Source organism: Pleurodeles waltl, unplaced genomic scaffold (assembly GCF_031143425.1).
Source record: "Pleurodeles waltl isolate 20211129_DDA unplaced genomic scaffold, aPleWal1.hap1.20221129 scaffold_188, whole genome shotgun sequence".
NCBI lineage: Eukaryota > Metazoa > Chordata > Amphibia > Caudata > Salamandridae > Pleurodeles > Pleurodeles waltl.
In genome coordinates this window covers 204666-224548 of record NW_027149894.1, presented here as the reverse complement: position 1 = coordinate 224548, position 19883 = coordinate 204666, and the positions used below count along the sequence as shown (strand labels likewise).

At 52.8% G+C, this 19883-nt stretch overlaps 5 protein-coding genes across 5 annotated transcripts; 4 read left to right on the top strand and 1 right to left on the bottom strand.

Moving 5' to 3' along the window:
* Positions 1 to 11204: 11204 nt before the first annotated feature.
* Positions 11205 to 12113, top strand: LOC138274517 (histone H1-like). The gene has a single exon (XM_069218993.1). The coding sequence runs from the start codon at positions 11391 to 11393 to the stop codon at positions 12093 to 12095; it is 705 nt and encodes a 234-aa protein (XP_069075094.1). The 5' UTR covers positions 11205 to 11390; the 3' UTR covers positions 12096 to 12113.
* Positions 12114 to 12480: 367 nt separating this feature from the next.
* LOC138274518 (histone H3) lies at positions 12481 to 14404 on the top strand. Its single transcript, XM_069218994.1, has one exon. The coding sequence runs from the start codon at positions 12855 to 12857 to the stop codon at positions 13263 to 13265; it is 411 nt and encodes a 136-aa protein (XP_069075095.1). The 5' UTR covers positions 12481 to 12854; the 3' UTR covers positions 13266 to 14404.
* Positions 13932 to 14363, bottom strand: LOC138274520 (histone H2B 1.2-like). Its single transcript, XM_069218996.1, has one exon. It carries the CDS (start codon positions 14361 to 14363, stop codon positions 13983 to 13985), a length of 381 nt encoding a protein of 126 aa, XP_069075097.1. The 3' UTR covers positions 13932 to 13982.
* A 136-nt stretch (positions 14405 to 14540) lies between the features above and the next one.
* On the top strand, positions 14541 to 15178 carry LOC138274519 (histone H2A type 2-C). The gene has a single exon (XM_069218995.1). It carries the CDS (start codon positions 14707 to 14709, stop codon positions 15103 to 15105), a length of 399 nt encoding a protein of 132 aa, XP_069075096.1. The 5' UTR covers positions 14541 to 14706; the 3' UTR covers positions 15106 to 15178.
* A 545-nt stretch (positions 15179 to 15723) lies between these two features.
* LOC138274521 (histone H4) lies at positions 15724 to 16225 on the top strand. Its single transcript, XM_069218997.1, has one exon. It carries the CDS (start codon positions 15858 to 15860, stop codon positions 16167 to 16169), a length of 312 nt encoding a protein of 103 aa, XP_069075098.1. The 5' UTR covers positions 15724 to 15857; the 3' UTR covers positions 16170 to 16225.
* The last annotated feature ends 3658 nt before the right edge of the window (positions 16226 to 19883 follow it).

Here is a 19883-nt window from a genome sequence, read left to right as displayed (position 1 = left end):
CTCCAAGGGGGCAAAGTCACTCCTTCTACCCAGGGCTACGGAGCACCAAGTAGGGTAAGATTCCAGGTTTTCCCCCTGGATGGAAGTGGAGAAAAAAGAACACTTTACGTGCTTCAAAACTGTGCACAAGCACCCTCACAGTGTCAGCACTGGGCCTGCAATGTCCCTGGCCCATTTGCAACCTTCCAGGAAGCTATTTTACACATTATGGGTGTTTCAGTTCCAAGGGGGCAAAGTCACTCCTTCTACCCAGGGCTACGGAGCTCCAAGTAGGGTAAGATTCCAGGTTTTCCCCCTGGATGGAAGTGGAAAAAAAAAGAACACTTTACGTGCTTCAAAATGTTACACAAGCACCCTCACAGTGTCAGCGCTGGGCCTGCAATGTCCCTGGGCCATTTGCAACCTTCCAGGCAGCTATTTTACACATTATGGGTGTTTCAGCTCCAAGGGGGCAAAGTCACTCCTTCTACCCAGGGCTACGGAGCTCCAAGTAGGGTAAGATTCCAGGATTTCCCCCTGGATGGAAGTTGGAAAAAAAGAACACTTTACGTGCTTCAAAACGGTACACAAGCACCCTCACAGCGTCAGCACTGGGCCTGCAATGTCCCTGGCCCATTTGCAAGCTCCAGGCAGCTGTTTTCGACATTAGGCTCCAAGGGGGCAAAGTCACTCCTTCTACCCAGGGCTACGGAGCTCCAAGTAGGGTAAGATTCCAGGTTTTCCCCCTGGATGGAAGTGGAAAAAAAATAACACTTTACGTGCTTCAAAACTGTACACAAGCACCCTCACAGTGTCAGCACTGGGCCTGCAATGTCCCTGGCCCATTTGTAACCTTCCAGGCTGCTATTTTACACATTATGAGTGTTTCAGCTCCAAGGGGACAAAGTCACTCCTTCTACCCAGGGCTACGGAGCTCCAAGTAGGGTAAGATTCCAGTTTTTCCCCCTGGATGGAAGTGGAAAAAAAAGAACACTTTACGTGCTTTTAAACTGTACACAAGCACCCTCACAGTGTCATCACTGGGCCTGCAATGTCCCTGGGCCATTTGCACCCTTCCAGGCAGCTATTTTACACATTATGAGTGTTTCAGCTCCAAGGGGGCAAAGTCACTCCTTCTACCCAGGGCTACGGAGCTCCAAGTAGGGTAAGATTCCAGTTTTTCCCCCTGGATGGAAGTGGAAAAAAAAGAACACTTTACGTGCTTCAAAACGGTACACAAGCACCCTCACAGTGTCAGCACTGGGCCTGCAATGTCCCTGGCCCATTTGCAACCTCCAGGCAGCTGTTTTCGACATTAGGCTCCAAGGGGGAAAAGTCACTCCTTCTACCCAGGGCTACGGAGCTCCAAGTAGGGTAAGATTCCAGGTTTTCCCCCTAGATGGAAGTGGAAAAAAAGATCATTTTTCGTGCTTCAAAACTGTACACAAGCACCATCACAGTGTCAGCACTGGGCCTGCAATGTCCCTGGGCCATTTGCAACCTTCCAGGCAGCTATTTTACACATTATGGGTGTTTCAGCTCCAAGGGGGCAAAGTCACTCCTTCTACCCAGGGCTACGGAGCTCCAAGTAGGGTTAGATTCCAGGTTTTCCCCCTGGATGGAAGTGGAAAAAAAAGAACACTTTACGTGCTTCAAAACTGTACACAAGCACCATCACAGTGTCAGCACTGGGCCTGCAATGTCCCTGGGCCATTTGCAACCTTCCAGGCAGCTATTTTACACATTATGGGTGTTTCAGCTCCAAGGGGGCAAAGTCACTCCTTCTACCCAGGGCTACGGAGCTCCAAGTAGGGTTAGATTCCAGGTTTTCCCCCTGGATGGAAGTGGAAAAAAAAGAACACTTTACGTGCTTCAAAACTGTACACAAGCACCCTCACAGTGTCAGCACTGGGCCTGCAATGTCCCTGGCCCATTTGCAACCTCCAGGCAGCTGTTTTCGACATTAGGCTCCAAGGGGGCAAAGTCACTCCTTCTACCCAGGGCTACGGAGCTCCAAGTAGGGTAAGATTCCAGGTTTTCCCCCTAGATGGAAGTGGAAAAAAAGATCATTTTTCGTGCTTCAAAACTGTACACAAGCACCATCACAGTGTCAGCACTGGGCCTGCAGTGTCCCTGGGCCATTTGCAACCTTCCAGGCAGCTATTTTACACATTATGGGTGTTTCAGCTCCAAGGGGGAAAAGTCACTCCTTCTACCCAGGGCTGCGGAGCTCCAAGTAGGGTAAGATTCCAGGTTTTCCCCCTTGATGGAAGTGGAAAAAAAAGAACATGTTACGTGCTTCAAAACTGTACACAAGCACCCTCACAGTGTCAGCACTGGGCCTGCAATGTCCCTGGGCCATTTGCTACCTTCCAGGCAGCTATTTTACACATTATGGGTGTTTCAGCTCCAAGGGGGCAAAGTCACTCCTTCTACCCAGGGCTACGGAGCTCCAAGTAGGGTAAGATTCCAGGTTTTGCCCCTGGATGGAAGTGGAAAAAAAAGAACACTTTAAGGCCCGTATTTATACTTTTTTTAGCGCCGCATTTGCGCCGCTTTTTGACGGCTAACGGCGCAAACCTACAAAATACAATGGTATTTTGCAAGTTTGCGCCGTTTTTGCGTCAAAAAACGACGCAAATGCGGCGCTAAAAAAAGTATAAATACGGGCCTAAGTGCTTTAAAACCGCACACAAGCACCCTCACAGTGCCAGCAGTGAGCCTGCAATGTCCCTGGCCCATTTGCAACCTTCCAGGCAGCTATTTTACACATTATGGGTGTTTCAGCTCCCAGGGGGCAAAGTCACTCCTTCTACCCAGGGCTACGGAGCTCCAAGTAGGGTAAGATTCCAGGTTTTCCCCCTGGATGGAAGTGGAGAAAAAAGAACACTTTACGTGCTTCAAAACTGTACACAAGCACCCTCACAGTGTCAGCACTGGGCCTGCAATGTCCCTGGCCCATTTGCAACCTCCAGGCAGCTGTTTTCGACATTAGGCTCCAAGGGGGAAAAGTCACTCCTTCTACCCAGGGCTACGGAGCTCCAAGTAGGGTAAGATTCCAGGTTTTCCCCCTAGATGGAAGTGGAAAAAAAGATCATTTTTCGTGCTTCAAAACTGTACACAAGCACCATCACAGTGTCAGCACTGGGCCTGCAATGTCCCTGGGCCATTTGCAACCTTCCAGGCAGCTATTTTACACATTATGGGTGTTTCAGCTCCAAGAGGGAAAAGTCACTCCTTCTACCCAGGGCTACGGAGCTCCAAGTAGGGTAAGATTCCAGGTTTTCCCCCTGGATGGAAGTGGAAAAAAAAGAACACTTTACGTGCTTCAAAACGGTACACAAGCACCCTCACAGTGTCAGCACTGGGCCTGCAATGTCCCTGGCCCATTTGCAAGCTCCAGGCAGCTGTTTTCGACATTAGGCTCCAAGGGGGAAAAGTCACTCCTTCTACCCAGGGCTACGGAGCTCCAAGTAGGGTAAGATTCCAGGTTTTCCCCCTGGATGGAAGTGGGGAAAAAAAAGAACACTTTACGTGCTTTAAAACCGCACACAAGCACCCTCACAGTGCAAGCACTGGGCCTGCAATGTCCCTGGCCCATTTGCAACCTCCAGGCAGCTGTTTTCGACATTAGGCTCCAAGGGGGCAAAGTCACTCCTTCTACCCAGGGCTACGGAGCTCCAAGTAGGGTAATATTCCAGGTTTTCCCCCTGGATGGAAGTGGAAAAAAAAAGAACACTTTACGTGCTTCAAAATGTTACACAAGCACCCTCACAGTGTCAGCGCTGGGCCTGCAATGTCCCTGGGCCATTTGCAACCTTCCAGGCAGCTATTTTACACATTATGGGTGTTTCAGCTCCAAGGGGGCAAAGTCACTCCTTCTACCCAGGGCTACGGAGCTCCAAGTAGGGTAAGATTCCAGGATTTCCCCCTGGATGGAAGTTGGAAAAAAAGAACACTTTACGTGCTTCAAAACGGTACACAAGCACCCTCACAGCGTCAGCACTGGGCCTGCAATGTCCCTGGCCCATTTGCAAGCTCCAGGCAGCTGTTTTCGACATTAGGCTCCAAGGGGGCAAAGTCACTCCTTCTACCCAGGGCTACGGAGCTCCAAGTAGGGTAAGATTCCAGGTTTTCCCCCTGGATGGAAGTGGAAAAAAAATAACACTTTACGTGCTTCAAAACTGTACACAAGCACCCTCACAGTGTCAGCACTGGGCCTGCAATGTCCCTGGCCCATTTGTAACCTTCCAGGCTGCTATTTTACACATTATGAGTGTTTCAGCTCCAAGGGGACAAAGTCACTCCTTCTACCCAGGGCTACGGAGCTCCAAGTAGGGTAAGATTCCAGTTTTTCCCCCTGGATGGAAGTGGAAAAAAAAGAACACTTTACGTGCTTTTAAACTGTACACAAGCACCCTCACAGTGTCATCACTGGGCCTGCAATGTCCCTGGGCCATTTGCACCCTTCCAGGCAGCTATTTTACACATTATGAGTGTTTCAGCTCCAAGGGGGCAAAGTCACTCCTTCTACCCAGGGCTACGGAGCTCCAAGTAGGGTAAGATTCCAGTTTTTCCCCCTGGATGGAAGTGGAAAAAAAAGAACACTTTACGTGCTTCAAAACGGTACACAAGCACCCTCACAGTGTCAGCACTGGGCCTGCAATGTCCCTGGCCCATTTGCAACCTCCAGGCAGCTGTTTTCGACATTAGGCTCCAAGGGGGAAAAGTCACTCCTTCTACCCAGGGCTACGGAGCTCCAAGTAGGGTAAGATTCCAGGTTTTCCCCCTAGATGGAAGTGGAAAAAAAGATCATTTTTCGTGCTTCAAAACTGTACACAAGCACCATCACAGTGTCAGCACTGGGCCTGCAATGTCCCTGGGCCATTTGCAACCTTCCAGGCAGCTATTTTACACATTATGGGTGTTTCAGCTCCAAGAGGGAAAAGTCACTCCTTCTACCCAGGGCTGCGGAGCTCCAAGTAGGGTAAGATTCCAGGTTTTCCCCCTGGATGGAAGTGGAAAAAAAAGAACACTTTACGTGCTTCAAAACGGTACACAAGCACCCTCACAGCGTCAGCACTGGGCCTGCAATGTCCCTGGCCCATTTGCAACCTCCAGGCAGCTGTTTTCGACATTAGGCTCCAAGGGGGCAAAGTCACTCATTCTACCCAGGGCTACGGAGCTCCAAGTAGGGTAATATTCCAGGTTTTCCCCCTGGATGGAAGTGGAAAAAAAAAGAACACTTTACGTGCTTCAAAATGTTACACAAGCACCCTCACAGTGTCAGCGCTGGGCCTGCAATGTCCCTGGGCCATTTGCAACCTTCCAGGCAGCTATTTTACACATTATGGGTGTTTCAGCTCCAAGGGGGCAAAGTCACTCCTTCTACCCAGGGCTACGGAGCTCCAAGTAGGGTAAGATTCCAGGTTTTCCCCCTGGATGGAAGTGGAGAAAAAAGAACACTTTACGTGCTTTTAAACTGTACACAAGCACCCTCACAGTGCCAGCAGTGAGCCTGCAATGTCCCTGGCCCATTTGCAACCTCCAGGCAGCTGTTTTCGACATTAGGCTCCAAGGAGGCAAAGTCACTCCTTCTACCCAGGGCTACGGAGCTCCAAGTAGGGTAAGATTCCAGGTTTTCCCCCTGGATGGAAGTGGAAAAAAAAGAACACTTTACGTGCTTCAAAACGGTACACAAGCACCCTCACAGTGTCAGCACTGGGCCTGCAATGTCCCTGGCCCATTTGCAACCTCCAGGCAGCTGTTTTCGACATTAGGCTCCAAGGGGGCAAAGTCACTCCTTCTACCCAGGGCTACGGAGCTCCAAGTAGGGTAAGATTCCAGGTTTTCCCCCTGGATGGAAGTGGAGAAAAAAGAACACTTTACGTGCTTCAAAACTGTACACAAGCACCCTCACAGTGTCAGCACTGGGCCTGCAATGTCCCTGGGCCATTTGCTACCTTCCAGGCAGCTATTTTACACATTATGGGTGTTTCAGCTCCAAGGGGGCAAAGTCACTCCTTCTACCCAGGGCTACGGAGCTCCAAGTAGGGTAAGATTCCAGGTTTTCCCCCTGGATGGAAGTGGAGAAAAAAGAACACTTTACGTGCTTCAAAACTGTACACAAGCACCCTCACAGCGTCAGCACTGGGCCTGCAATGTCCCTGGCCCATTTGCAACCTCCAGGCAGCTGTTTTCGACATTAGGCTCCAAGGGGGCAAAGTCACTCCTTCTACCCAGGGCTACGGAGCTCCAAGTAGGGTAAGATTCCAGGTTTTCCCCCTGGATGGAAGTGGAAAAAAAAGAACACTTTACGTGCTTCAAAACTGTACACAAGCACCCTCACAGTGTCAGCACTGGGCCTGCAATGTCCCTGGCCCATTTGTAACCTTCCAGGCTGCTATTTTACACATTATGAGTGTTTCAGCTCCAAGGGGACAAAGTCACTCCTTCTACCCAGGGCTACGGAGCTCCAAGTAGGGTAAGATTCCAGGTTTCCCCCCTGGATGGAAGTGGGAAAAAAAGAACACTTTACGTGCTTTAAAACCGCACACAAGCACCCTCACAGTGCCAGCACTGAGCCTGCAATGTCCCTGGCCCATTTGCGACCTTCCAGGCTGCTATTTTACACATTATGAGTGTTTCAGCTCCAAGGGGGCAAAGTCACTCCTTCTACCCAGGGCTACGGAGCTCCAAGTAGGGTAAGATTCCAAGTTTTCCCCCTGGATGGAAGTGGAGAAAAAAGAACACTTTACGTGCTTCAAAACTGTACACAAGCACCCTCACAGTGTCAGCACTGGGCCTGCAATGTCCCTGGGCCATTTGCTACCTTCCAGGCAGCTATTTTACACATTATGGGTGTTTCAGCTCCAAGGGGGCAAAGTCACTCCTTCTACCCAGGGCTACGGAGCTCCAAGTAGGGTAATATTCCAGGTTTTCCCCCTGGATGGAAGTGGAAAAAAAAAGAACACTTTACGTGCTTCAAAATGTTACACAAGCACCCTCACAGCGTCAGCACTGGGCCTGCAATGTCCCTGGCCCATTTGCAAGCTCCAGGCAGCTGTTTTCGACATTAGGCTCCAAGGGGGCAAAGTCACTCCTTCTACCCAGGGCTACGGAGCTCCAAGTAGGGTAAGATTCCAGGTTTTCCCCCTGGATGGAAGTGGAGTAAAAAGAACACTTTACGTGCTTCAAAACGGTACACAAGCACCCTCACAGCGTCAGCACTGGGCCTGCAATGTCCCTGGCCCATTTGCAACCTCCAGGCAGCTGTTTTCGACATTAGGCTCCAAGGGGGCAAAGTCACTCCTTCTACCCAGGGCTACGGAGCTCCAAGTAGGGTAAGATTCCAGGTTTTCCCCCTGGATGGAAGTGGAGTAAAAAGAACACTTTACGTGCTTCAAAACGGTACACAAGCACCCTCACAGCGTCAGCACTGGGCCTGCAATGTCCCTGGGCCATTTGCAACCTCCAGGCAGCTGTTTTCGACATTAGGCTCCAAGGGGGCAAAGTCACTCCTTCTACCCAGGGCTACGGAGCTCCAAGTAGGGTAAGATTCCAGGTTTTCCCCCTGGATGGAAGTGGGAAAAAAAAGAACACTTTACGTGCTTCAAAACTGTACACTAGCACCCTCACAGTGCCAGCACTGAGCCTGCAATGTCCCTTGCCCATTTGCAACCTTCCAGGCTGCTATTTTACACATTATGAGTGTTTCAGCTCCAAGGGGGCAAAGTCACTCCTTCTACCCAGGGCTACGGAGCTCCAAGTAGGGTAAGATTCCAGGTTTTCCCCCTGGATGGAAGTGGAGAAAAAAGAACACTTTACGTGCTTTTAAACTGTACACAAGCACCCTCACAGTGCCAGCAGTGAGCCTGCAATGTCCCTGGCCCATTTGCAACCTTCCAGGCTGCTATTTTACACATTATGGGTGTTTCAGCTCCAAGGGGGCAAAGTCACTCCTTCTACCCAGGGCTACGGAGCTCCAAGTAGGGTTAGATTCCAGGTTTTCCCCCTGGATGGAAGTGGAAAAAAAAGAACACTTTACGTGCTTCAAAACTGTACACAAGCACCCTCACAGTGTCAGCACTGGGCCTGCAATGTCCCTGGCCCATTTGCAACCTCCAGGCAGCTGTTTTCGACATTAGGCTCCAAGGGGGCAAAGTCACTCCTTCTACCCAGGGCTACGGAGATCCAAGTAGGGTAAGATTCCAGGTTTTCCCCCTGGATGGAAGTGGGAAAAAAAAAGAACACTTTACGTGCTTTAAAACCGCACACAAGCACCCTCACAGTGCAAGCACTGGGCCTGCAATGTCCCTGGCCCATTTGCAACCTCCAGGCAGCTGTTTTCGACATTAGGCTCCAAGGGGGAAAAGTCACTCCTTCTACCCAGGGCTACGGAGCTCCAAGTAGGGTAAGATTCCAGGTTTTCCCCCTAGATGGAAGTGGAAAAAAATATCATTTTTCGTGCTTCAAAACTGTACACAAGCACCATCACAGTGTCAGCACTGGGCCTGCAATGTCCCTGGGCCATTTGCAACCTTCCAGGCAGCTATTTTACACATTATGGGTGTTTCAGCTCCAAGGGGGAAAAGTCACTCCTTCTACCCAGGGCTGCGGAGCTCCAAGTAGGGTAAGATTCCAGGTTTTCCCCCTTGATGGAAGTGGAAAAAAAAGAACATGTTACGTGCTTCAAAACTGTACACAAGCACCCTCACAGTGTCAGCACTGGGCCTGCAATGTCCCTGGGCCATTTGCAACCTTCCAGGCAGCTATTTTACACATTATGAGTGTTTCAGCTCCAAGGGGGCAAGGTCACTCCTTCTACCCAGGGCTACGGAGCTCCAAGTAGGGTTAGATTCCAGGTTTTCCCCCTGGATGGAAGTGGAGAAAAAAGAACTTGTTACGTGCTTCAAAACTGTACACAAGCACCCTCACAGTGTCAGCACTGGGCCTGCAATGTCCCTGGTCCATTTGTAACCTTCCAGGCAGCTAATTTACACATTATGAGTGTTTCAGCTCCAAGGGGGCAAAGTCACTCCTTCTACCCAGGGCTGCGGTGCTCCAAGTAGGGTAAGATTCCAGGTTTTACCCCTGGATGGAAGTGGAAAAATAAAAGAACACTTTACGTGCTTCAAAACTGTACACAAGCACCCTCACAGTGTCAGCACTGGGCCTGCAATGTCCCTGGCCCATTTGCAACCTCCAGGCAGCTGTTTTCGACATTAGGCTCCAAGGGGGAAAAGTCACTCCTTCTACCCAGGGCTACGGAGCTCCAAGTAGGGTAAGATTCCAGGTTTTCCCCCTGGATGGAAGTGGAAAAAAAAAAAGAACACTTTACGTGCTTTAAAACCGCACACAAGCACCCTCACAGTGCAAGCACTGGGCCTGCAATGTCCCTGGCCCATTTGCAACCTCCAGGCAGCTGTTTTCGACATTAGGCTCCAAGGGGGCAAAGTCACTACTTCTACCCAGGGCTACGGAGCTCCAAGTAGGGTAAGATTCCAGGTTTTCCCCCTGGATGGAAGTGGAAAAAAAAGAACACTTTACGTGCTTCAAAGAGGTACACAAGCACCCTCACAGTGTCAGCACTGGGCCTGCAATGTCCCTGGCCCATTTGCAACCTCCAGGCAGCTGTTTTCGACATTAGGCTCCAAGGGGGCAAAGTCACTACTTCTACCCAGGGCTACGGAGCTCCAAGTAGGGTAAGATTCCAGGTTTTCCCCCTGGATGGAAGTGGAGAAAAAAGAACACTTTACGTGCTTTTAAACTGTACACAAGCACCCTCACAGTGCCAGCAGTGAGCCTGCAATGTCCCTGGCCCATTTGCAACCTTCCAGGCTGCTATTTTACACATTATGAGTGTTTCAGCTCCAAGGGGGCAAAGTCACTCCTTCTACCCAGGGCTACGGAGCTCCAAGTAGGGTTAGATTCCAGGTTTTCCCCTTGAATGGAAGTGGAAAAAAAAAAGAACACTTTACGTGCTTTAAAACCGCACACAAGCACCCTCACAGTGCCAGCACTGAGCCTGCAATGTCGCTGGCCCATTTGCGACCTTCCAGGCTGCTATTTTACACATTATGAGAGTTTCAGCTCCAAGGGGGCAAAGTCACTCCTTCTACCCAGGGCTGCGGAGCTCCAAGCAGGGTAAGATTCCAGGTTTTCCCCCTGGATGGAAGTGGGAAAAAAAGAACACTTTACGTGCTTCAAAGAGGTACACAAGCACCCTCACAGTGTCAGCACTGGGCCTGCAGTGTCCCTGGCCCATTTGCAACCTCCAGGCAGCTGTTTTCGACATTAGGCTCCAAGGGGGCAAAGTCACTCCTTCTACCCAGGGCTACGGAGCTCCAAGTAGGGTAAGATTCCAGGTTTTCCCCCTGGATGGAAGTGGAGAAAAAAGAACACTTTACGTCCTTCAAAACTGTACACAAGCACCCTCACAGTGTCAGCACTGGGCCTGCAATGTCCCTGGGCCATTTGCAACCTTCCAGGCAGCTATTTTACACATTATGGGTGTTTCAGCTCCAAGGGGGCAAAGTCACTCCTTCTACCCAGGGCTACGGAGCTCCAAGTAGGGTAAGATTCCAGGTTTTCCCCCTGGATGGAAGTGGAAAAAAAACAACACTTTACATGATTCCAAAAGGTACACAAGCACCCTCACAATGTCAGTACTGGGCCTGCAATGTCCCTGGGCTCATTTGTAACCTCCAGGCAGCTATTTTACACATTATGTGTGTTTCAGCTCCGAGGGGGCAACATCACTCCTTCTACCCAGGGCTACGGAGCTCCAAGTCGGGTAAGATTCCAGGTTTTCTCCCTTGTATGCAGGTGAACAAAATAATAGTTTACATGGTTAAATAAGGTAGGCAGGCACCTTCACTGTATCAGCGGTGTGCATTCAGTGAGTTTGGCCCGTTTCTATCCTCCTGGCTCCTGTTTCCCCTCTCGCTGGGCACACGAAGGCTTGTGTTATTTCTGCAGTTTATAAAACGTTGTTTCACGGGTGCCAAGAACCCCATTGTGGTGCCCCACGAGTCATTCGGTACAGAAGCACGCTACGATTGATATGCTATCTTTTCTGACCACAAACGTTAAGACTGTGTAGGTGAAAATGGGCTCGTGGACAAAGTTTTCTGACACAAAGGCATCAGCCATCGGAGGAGTGTGGAGTCTACCAGCTGACTAAAAGCCGGTGGCAGCGCGCTGAAACGAGAGGAGAGCACGCATAGGAAAGGGATGAAGTTGGGCTTCTTTTGATGTATAAATGAAAGCCCAGTTCTAACGTTTACTGTTTTAAAACATAGATAATCTGATGAGAGGAAACACAAAAGCCAGCTCGGAGCAGAGAGCCGAGTGTGCCGCGAACAGCCTCCCCTCCTGGGGACCAATCAGGAGGTGGCTCCTCCCTATATATGCGCGGAGCTCCGGCGGGAGGGACATTTCTCATCTGTGCTAGCGCCTCGACTCTCTGTACCATGGCTGAAACCGCTCCAGCTGCCGCGGCCCCTCCCGCTGAAGTAGCCCCCAAGAAGAAGGCGAAGAAGGCGGCGGGGCCGTCTAAGGCCAAGAAGCCCGCGGGACCCAGCGTCGCCGAGCTCATCCTGAAAGCGGTCACCGCCTCTGCCGAGAGGAAGGGGGTCTCCCTGGCGGCGCTGAAGAAGGTGCTGAGCGCCGACGGCTACGATGTGGACAAGAACAAGAGCCGCGTCAAGGCCGCCCTCAAGGGCCTGGTCAGCAAGGGCGCCCTGGCCCAGCTGAAGGGCACCGGCGCCTCCGGCTCCTTCAAGGTGAACAAGAAGCAGCTGGAGGGCAAGAAGGCGGCCAAGAAACCAGCGGCCAAGAAACCAGCGGCCAAGAAAGCCGCCCCGGCCGCCAAGAAGCCCAAGAAGGCCCCCGCGGGGGTGAAGAAGAGCCCGAAGAAGGCCAAGAAGCCGGCGGCGGCCAAGAGCCCCAAGAAGCCCAAAGCTGCCCCGGCCAAGAAGGCTGCCAAGAGTCCCGCGAAAGCAAAGGCGGCCAAGCCCAAGGCAGCCAAGAAAAGCCCCGCCAAGGTGGTGAAACCCAAGGCGGCCAAACCCAAAGCAGCCAAGCCCAAAAAGGCAGCGCCCAAGAAGAAGTAAGGGCTCCTGCCAGACACTGCGAACACAAGGGCTCTTTTAAGAGCCACCCACCCGGTCTAGAAGAGAGCCTGTTCACCCCCCAGCCCCGCGCACGCCGTGCCCCGCTCCCCAGCCATAAACGGCACCGTGAAATCCCGGCGCGCCTCTCCGCGCTCGAGCGCCGCGTGTGATCTTGGGCGGATGCTCGCACGGAGGTTATTATAACTCCTTGATAGTTTTAAGGCTAACTATACGTGTGGGAGGTACTAGACCTCGGTGGATGACACATTCGGGTGATTACGTGTGTGCTTAGCCGCAAACACTATGTCCGAGGCGGACTGGGAATAGTGTCTGCTTGAAGCAGACGAGTGTGCGCCTTAAATCCGTAGGAGGTAACGGCGTGTGCCAGGGTGACCAAAGGGGCTATAACACCGTGGGCTTGTCCCCCGCAGGTGACCGAGACGGGGAGGGGGTGACTGGTGGGGCGGCAGCTAGCCGGGGGGGCAAGGGGGAGAAGACCTGCCCAAAACGCGGGCTTTTTCGGCTCGGGGTACATCAACCAATCGGGGGGCTGCTTTCCATTTTGACCACATTTCATTGGCTACAGACAGCCACGAGCCGCCTCTTCAGTGAGTAACCAATCCTTGCTATTTCCAAACTTGGGCCCGTGGTTTCAACCAATCAGAGCAGCCCTCCGTCTCCCAGGGCATAAATAGGCCTCTGTGCGAGGCAGGCCCCATTCCTTCTCGCACGCCGCGCAGAGAAAGCTCCGTCTTCGCCATGGCCCGCACCAAGCAGACCGCCCGCAAGTCCACCGGAGGGAAGGCGCCTCGCAAGCAGCTGGCCACCAAGGCTGCCCGCAAGAGCGCGCCTGCCACCGGAGGAGTCAAGAAGCCTCACCGCTACAGGCCCGGGACCGTGGCTCTCCGCGAGATCCGCCGCTACCAGAAGTCCACCGAGCTGCTCATCCGCAAGCTGCCCTTCCAGCGCCTGGTGCGGGAGATCGCGCAGGACTTCAAGACCGACCTGCGCTTCCAGAGCTCGGCCGTCATGGCCCTGCAGGAGGCCAGCGAGGCCTACCTGGTCGGGCTCTTTGAGGACACCAACTTGTGCGCCATCCACGCCAAGAGGGTCACCATCATGCCCAAGGACATTCAGCTGGCCCGTCGTATCCGCGGCGAGAGGGCCTAAGGACCGACCCTAACCGACACCACATATACCACAAGGGCTCTTCTAAGAGCCACCACCTTGTCACGTAGGAGCTGTTCATATCCGTGTGTTGTACACGGGGGGAGGCGGGGGCGAAAGGAAGGTGTTGGTAGGCACCGGTACTCATTAACTCATACCGGCACTCGGAAAGCAGAGCGCCTCCTTTTCATATGATAAAGTGCTTTGTTTGGCAGACGGGTTGTGCAGCGACCGGCACCTCGCAAGCCGGGGCTGTGTGGTGTCTGTGCTACTTTTAAACCCCCGGTAATCTTGTCCGGCTTCAGCAGAGGGAGCGCCTGCTCGGGGGCGACTTGTAGCCGCTCTCGTCTCCCTTGGTTTTTAAGTACGAACGGAACGTGCCCCGTGCAAACTTTACACACTTCTCCCCTAACGTGGAAAGCAATAGCGGGACCGTCCGTGCGGGTCAAACGCTATTACATTACAGCGCTTAGTGACACTTTATCCCCAACAAAGCCTGTTCACATAGACGTTTTATTAGGAAGGGCGCTCTGCTCTACCGTCCCTCGCTCTGCTGCAGGCCCCGTCAGAGCGGGACCTAATGCGCACCACACTACGCTTCATTCATAAGACACGCTAAGGGTACCTCTTCACCGATAATATCCGCACAGCAGCTCTTAGAGGAAAAAGTGTTGGCCCTTAAAAGAGCCCTTGTGTTAATTGGAGATGTGCCTCGAAGCCTTACTTGGCGCTAGTGTACTTGGTGACGGCCTTGGTGCCCTCGGACACGGCGTGCTTGGCCAGCTCTCCGGGGAGCAGCAGGCGCACGGCGGTCTGGATCTCCCGGGAGGTGATGGTGCGCCGCTGGTTGTAGTGAGCCAGGCGGGAAGCCTCCCCGGCGATGCGCTCAAAGATGTCGTTGACGAAGGAGTTCATGATGCCCATGGCCTTGGAGGAGATGCCGGTGTCGGGGTGCACCTGCTTCATCACTTTGTAAATGTAGATAGCGTAGCTCTCCTTCCTGGTCCTCTTGCGCTTCTTGCCGTCCTTCTTGGGCGGCTTGGACAGCGCTTTCTTGGAGCCCTTCTTGGGAGCCGGCGCGGACTTGGCTGGTTCAGGCATGATCGACACTGGGCAGGCGCTCGCTGTGCAATCAGGAGAAATGCGGAAGCTGCGCCCGGGCTGCTGTACTTATAGGCTGGGCGTGTAAAGCAGCTGCTTGTTCCATTCTCCGTTCCCATTGGTAGGCACAACCGGCACCCCCTCCGTCCTCATCTTAATACGCGCCTTTCACTTCTGTAATTCTGATTGGTGGAGTAGGTTATTCCTTCCTCCAATGTGGGCCTCAGAGCTTAGCGGGCAACCAATCAGAGACGACCCGAAGTCTTTATATGACCGGGGTCCGGAGCACGCAGGGATAGTCTCTCTGTCTTCTTAGCCCGAGAACCTACAGCAGCTGCTCGCCATGTCTGGACGCGGAAAGCAAGGAGGCAAGGCCCGCGCTAAGGCCAAGACACGCTCTTCCAGAGCCGGACTGCAGTTCCCTGTGGGCCGTGTGCACAGGCTGCTCCGAAAGGGAAGCTACGCCGAGCGGGTCGGCGCCGGTGCCCCCGTCTATCTGGCTGCAGTCCTGGAGTACCTGACGGCCGAGATCCTCGAGCTGGCCGGCAACGCGGCCCGGGACAACAAGAAGACCCGCATCATCCCCAGGCACCTCCAGCTCGCCATCCGCAACGACGAGGAGCTCAACAAGCTGCTGGGCAGAGTCACCATCGCCCAGGGAGGCGTCCTGCCAAACATCCAGGCCGTGCTGCTGCCCAAGAAAACCGAGAGCCACAAGGCTGGGGGCAAAGCAAGCAAGTGAAGCGCCGCAGCCTCCCTTACGAACCACCGTATAAATACATTATAAACACAAGGGCTCTTTTCAGGGCCGCACACAGATTCCATCAAAGAGCTTATCCCTTCTAAGTCTCACTTTTGCCGGCTTCTTTAAATTCAGCGCTCGCACCTTCGCCTCACCGGGCGGCGTGTCCGACCCTCCGGCGATGCACGTGAATAATGTTAACACAGCCGCTAAGGCTACCTTGCGGTCCATACTTTTTATTCATGTTTATACATATATATTTTTCAGTTTGCGGGCACGCCGCTACCGGGCGCGGGGTGTGAACGTGTGCATGTTGTGGCTGCACGCACGCAGCGCGGTGGCGCCGGGGAGGGCTTCGGTGCGCTGGCCCCATTGAGACATTTGAGAGCGGTCGGAGGGGGACCCCGGGTTAGGGTTGCTTCAGGCCGGAACAACCAGCGAGGGGCTGGGGTGCTTTGCACCGTTCCGTTTGCGTGGCCTGAACGCCGGTGGCGTGTGAGGAGGGAAGAGCAGAAGCTGCGGAGCCCGCCCGCCCGCAGGCGAGCCCAGGACAAAGGGGCGCTGGGAGCCCGCGCTTTTTCAAACGGCAGCGGCCGCTCGGGGCCCGCTCTCTGCAGAGGGCGGGCCGGACAGCGGCTCTCCCGCCTCTCGGCCTCACACGTCAGAGGCTCCCTCGCCGGTCCGCAGCTGCTCCATATAAGCAGCCGTTCTCGGGCTGCTGCTCGTATTTCTGCTTCGACCGAGAAGAGAGCATGTCTGGACGCGGCAAAGGAGGAAAGGGGCTCGGCAAAGGCGGTGCCAAGAGGCACAGGAAGGTGCTCCGCGACAACATCCAGGGCATCACCAAGCCCGCCATTCGCCGCCTGGCTCGCCGCGGCGGTGTCAAGCGCATCTCCGGCCTCATCTACGAGGAGACCCGCGGTGTGCTGAAGGTTTTCCTGGAGAACGTCATCCGGGACGCCGTCACCTATACCGAGCACGCCAAGAGAAAGACCGTCACCGCCATGGATGTGGTGTACGCCCTGAAGCGCCAGGGACGTACTCTCTACGGATTTGGCGGTTAAACACCACTCGCCGAGAACGCACAAAAAAACAACCTAAAGGCCCTTCTGAGGGCCGCCCACTGGATCATAACAGAGCTGTGTGTATACGACACCATTTTATTACATTTTCCCTGCCGGGTTGGGCTGCTCTCCAGGCCCATACCCAATTTCTTTACACCTTCCCGTATTTTCGACTATTAAGCCCCCACAGGGTGGGGGCTTACAAATGCGGGTAAAGAACAAAAAGTCGAGTTATCCCGGCCGGCTGGCACTCCGGCCATCTGGTCGCACATCACGCTGAGCCATCTGGTTGCACACGTGGCCGACCAGATGGCCGGAGTGCCAGCCGGCCGGGATAACTCGACTTTTTGTTCCTCACACGCTTTTGTAAGCCCCCACACTGTGGGGGCTTAATAGTCGAGAATATGTGTACATGTTTCCTTTTTCAGCTCCAAGGGGGCAAAGTCACTCCTTCTACCCAGGGCTGCGGAGCTCCAAGTAGGGTAAGATTCAAGGTTTTCCCCCTGGATGGAAGTGGGGAAAAAAAAAGAACATTTTACGTGCTTCAAAACCGTACACAAGCACCCTCACAGTGCCAGCACTGGGCCTGCAATGTCCCTGGCCCATTTGCAACCTCCAGCCTGCTGTTTTCGACATTAGGCTCCAAGGGGGCAAAGTCACTCCTTCTACCCAGGGCTACGGAGCTCCAAGTAGGGTAAGATTCCAGGTTTTCCCCCTGGATGGAAGTGGAAAAAAAATAACACTTTACGTGCTTCAAAACTGTACACAAGCACCCTCACAGTGTCAGCACTGGGCCTGCAATGTCCCTGGCCCATTTGTAACCTTCCAGGCTGCTATTTTACACATTATGAGTGTTTCAGCTCCAAGGGGACAAAGTCACTCCTTCTACCCAGGGCTACGGAGCTCCAAGTAGGGTAAGATTCCAGTTTTTCCCCCTGGATGGAAGTGGAAAAAAAAGAACACTTTACGTGCTTTTAAACTGTACACAAGCACCCTCACAGTGTCATCACTGGGCCTGCAATGTCCCTGGGCCATTTGCACCCTTCCAGGCAGCTATTTTACACATTATGAGTGTTTCAGCTCCAAGGGGGCAAAGTCACTCCTTCTACCCAGGGCTACGGAGCTCCAAGTAGGGTAAGATTCCAGTTTTTCCCCCTGGATGGAAGTGGAAAAAAAAGAACACTTTACGTGCTTCAAAACGGTACACAAGCACCCTCACAGTGTCAGCACTGGGCCTGCAATGTCCCTGGCCCATTTGCAACCTCCAGGCAGCTGTTTTCGACATTAGGCTCCAAGGGGGAAAAGTCACTCCTTCTACCCAGGGCTACGGAGCTCCAAGTAGGGTAAGATTCCAGGTTTTCCCCCTAGATGGAAGTGGAAAAAAAGATCATTTTTCGTGCTTCAAAACTGTACACAAGCACCATCACAGTGTCAGCACTGGGCCTGCAATGTCCCTGGGCCATTTGCAACCTTCCAGGCAGCTATTTTACACATTATGGGTGTTTCAGCTCCAAGGGGGCAAAGTCACTCCTTCTACCCAGGGCTACGGAGCTCCAAGTAGGGTTAGATTCCAGGTTTTCCCCCTGGATGGAAGTGGAAAAAAAAGAACACTTTACGTGCTTCAAAACTGTACACAAGCACCATCACAGTGTCAGCACTGGGCCTGCAATGTCCCTGGGCCATTTGCAACCTTCCAGGCAGCTATTTTACACATTATGGGTGTTTCAGCTCCAAGGGGGCAAAGTCACTCCTTCTACCCAGGGCTACGGAGCTCCAAGTAGGGTTAGATTCCAGGTTTTCCCCCTGGATGGAAGTGGAAAAAAAAGAACACTTTACGTGCTTCAAAACTGTACACAAGCACCCTCACAGTGTCAGCACTGGGCCTGCAATGTCCCTGGCCCATTTGCAACCTCCAGGCAGCTGTTTTCGACATTAGGCTCCAAGGGGGCAAAGTCACTCCTTCTACCCAGGGCTACGGAGCTCCAAGTAGGGTAAGATTCCAGGTTTTCCCCCTAGATGGAAGTGGAAAAAAAGATCATTTTTCGTGCTTCAAAACTGTACACAAGCACCATCACAGTGTCAGCACTGGGCCTGCAGTGTCCCTGGGCCATTTGCAACCTTCCAGGCAGCTATTTTACACATTATGGGTGTTTCAGCTCCAAGGGGGAAAAGTCACTCCTTCTACCCAGGGCTGCGGAGCTCCAAGTAGGGTAAGATTCCAGGTTTTCCCCCTTGATGGAAGTGGAAAAAAAAGAACATGTTACGTGCTTCAAAACTGTACACAAGCACCCTCACAGTGTCAGCACTGGGCCTGCAATGTCCCTGGGCCATTTGCTACCTTCCAGGCAGCTATTTTACACATTATGGGTGTTTCAGCTCCAAGGGGGCAAAGTCACTCCTTCTACCCAGGGCTACGGAGCTCCAAGTAGGGTAAGATTCCAGGTTTTGCCCCTGGATGGAAGTGGAAAAAAAAGAACACTTTAAGGCCCGTATTTATACTTTTTTTAGCGCCGCATTTGCGCCGCTTTTTGACGGCTAACGGCGCAAACCTACAAAATACAATGGTATTTTGCAAGTTTGCGCCGTTTTTGCGTCAAAAAACGACGCAAATGCGGCGCTAAAAAAAGTATAAATACGGGCCTAAGTGCTTTAAAACCGCACACAAGCACCCTCACAGTGCCAGCAGTGAGCCTGCAATGTCCCTGGCCCATTTGCAACCTTCCAGGCAGCTATTTTACACATTATGGGTGTTTCAGCTCCCAGGGGGCAAAGTCACTCCTTCTACCCAGGGCTACGGAGCTCCAAGTAGGGTAAGATTCCAGGTTTTCCCCCTGGATGGAAGTGGAGAAAAAAGAACACTTTACGTGCTTCAAAACTGTACACAAGCACCCTCACAGTGTCAGCACTGGGCCTGCAATGTCCCTGGCCCATTTGCAACCTCCAGGCAGCTGTTTTCGACATTAGGCTCCAAGGGGGAAAAGTCACTCCTTCTACCCAGGGCTACGGAGCTCCAAGTAGGGTAAGATTCCAGGTTTTCCCCCTAGATGGAAGTGGAAAAAAAGATCATTTTTCGTGCTTCAAAACTGTACACAAGCACCATCACAGTGTCAGCACTGGGCCTGCAATGTCCCTGGGCCATTTGCAACCTTCCAGGCAGCTATTTTACACATTATGGGTGTTTCAGCTCCAAGAGGGAAAAGTCACTCCTTCTACCCAGGGCTACGGAGCTCCAAGTAGGGTAAGATTCCAGGTTTTCCCCCTGGATGGAAGTGGAAAAAAAAGAACACTTTACGTGCTTCAAAACGGTACACAAGCACCCTCACAGTGTCAGCACTGGGCCTGCAATGTCCCTGGCCCATTTGCAAGCTCCAGGCAGCTGTTTTCGACATTAGGCTCCAAGGGGGAAAAGTCACTCCTTCTACCCAGGGCTACGGAGCTCCAAGTAGGGTAAGATTCCAGGTTTTCCCCCTGGATGGAAGTGGGGAAAAAAAAGAACACTTTACGTGCTTTAAAACCGCACACAAGCACCCTCACAGTGCAAGCACTGGGCCTGCAATGTCCCTGGCCCATTTGCAACCTCCAGGCAGCTGTTTTCGACATTAGGCTCCAAGGGGGCAAAGTCACTCCTTCTACCCAGGGCTACGGAGCTCCAAGTAGGGTAATATTCCAGGTTTTCCCCCTGGATGGAAGTGGAAAAAAAAAGAACACTTTACG

Bases quoted from the DNA above. Each gene is read 5' to 3' on its own strand.
- LOC138274518 (XM_069218994.1), top strand. From the start codon at position 12,855: ATGGCCCGCACCAAGCAGACCGCCCGCAAGTCCACCGGAGGGAAGGCG.
- LOC138274517 (XM_069218993.1), top strand. From the start codon at position 11,391: ATGCGCGGAGCTCCGGCGGGAGGGACATTTCTCATCTGTGCTAGCGCC.
- LOC138274519 (XM_069218995.1), top strand. From the start codon at position 14,707: ATGTCTGGACGCGGAAAGCAAGGAGGCAAGGCCCGCGCTAAGGCCAAG.
- LOC138274521 (XM_069218997.1), top strand. From the start codon at position 15,858: ATGTCTGGACGCGGCAAAGGAGGAAAGGGGCTCGGCAAAGGCGGTGCC.
- LOC138274520 (XM_069218996.1), bottom strand. From the start codon at position 14,363: ATGCCTGAACCAGCCAAGTCCGCGCCGGCTCCCAAGAAGGGCTCCAAG.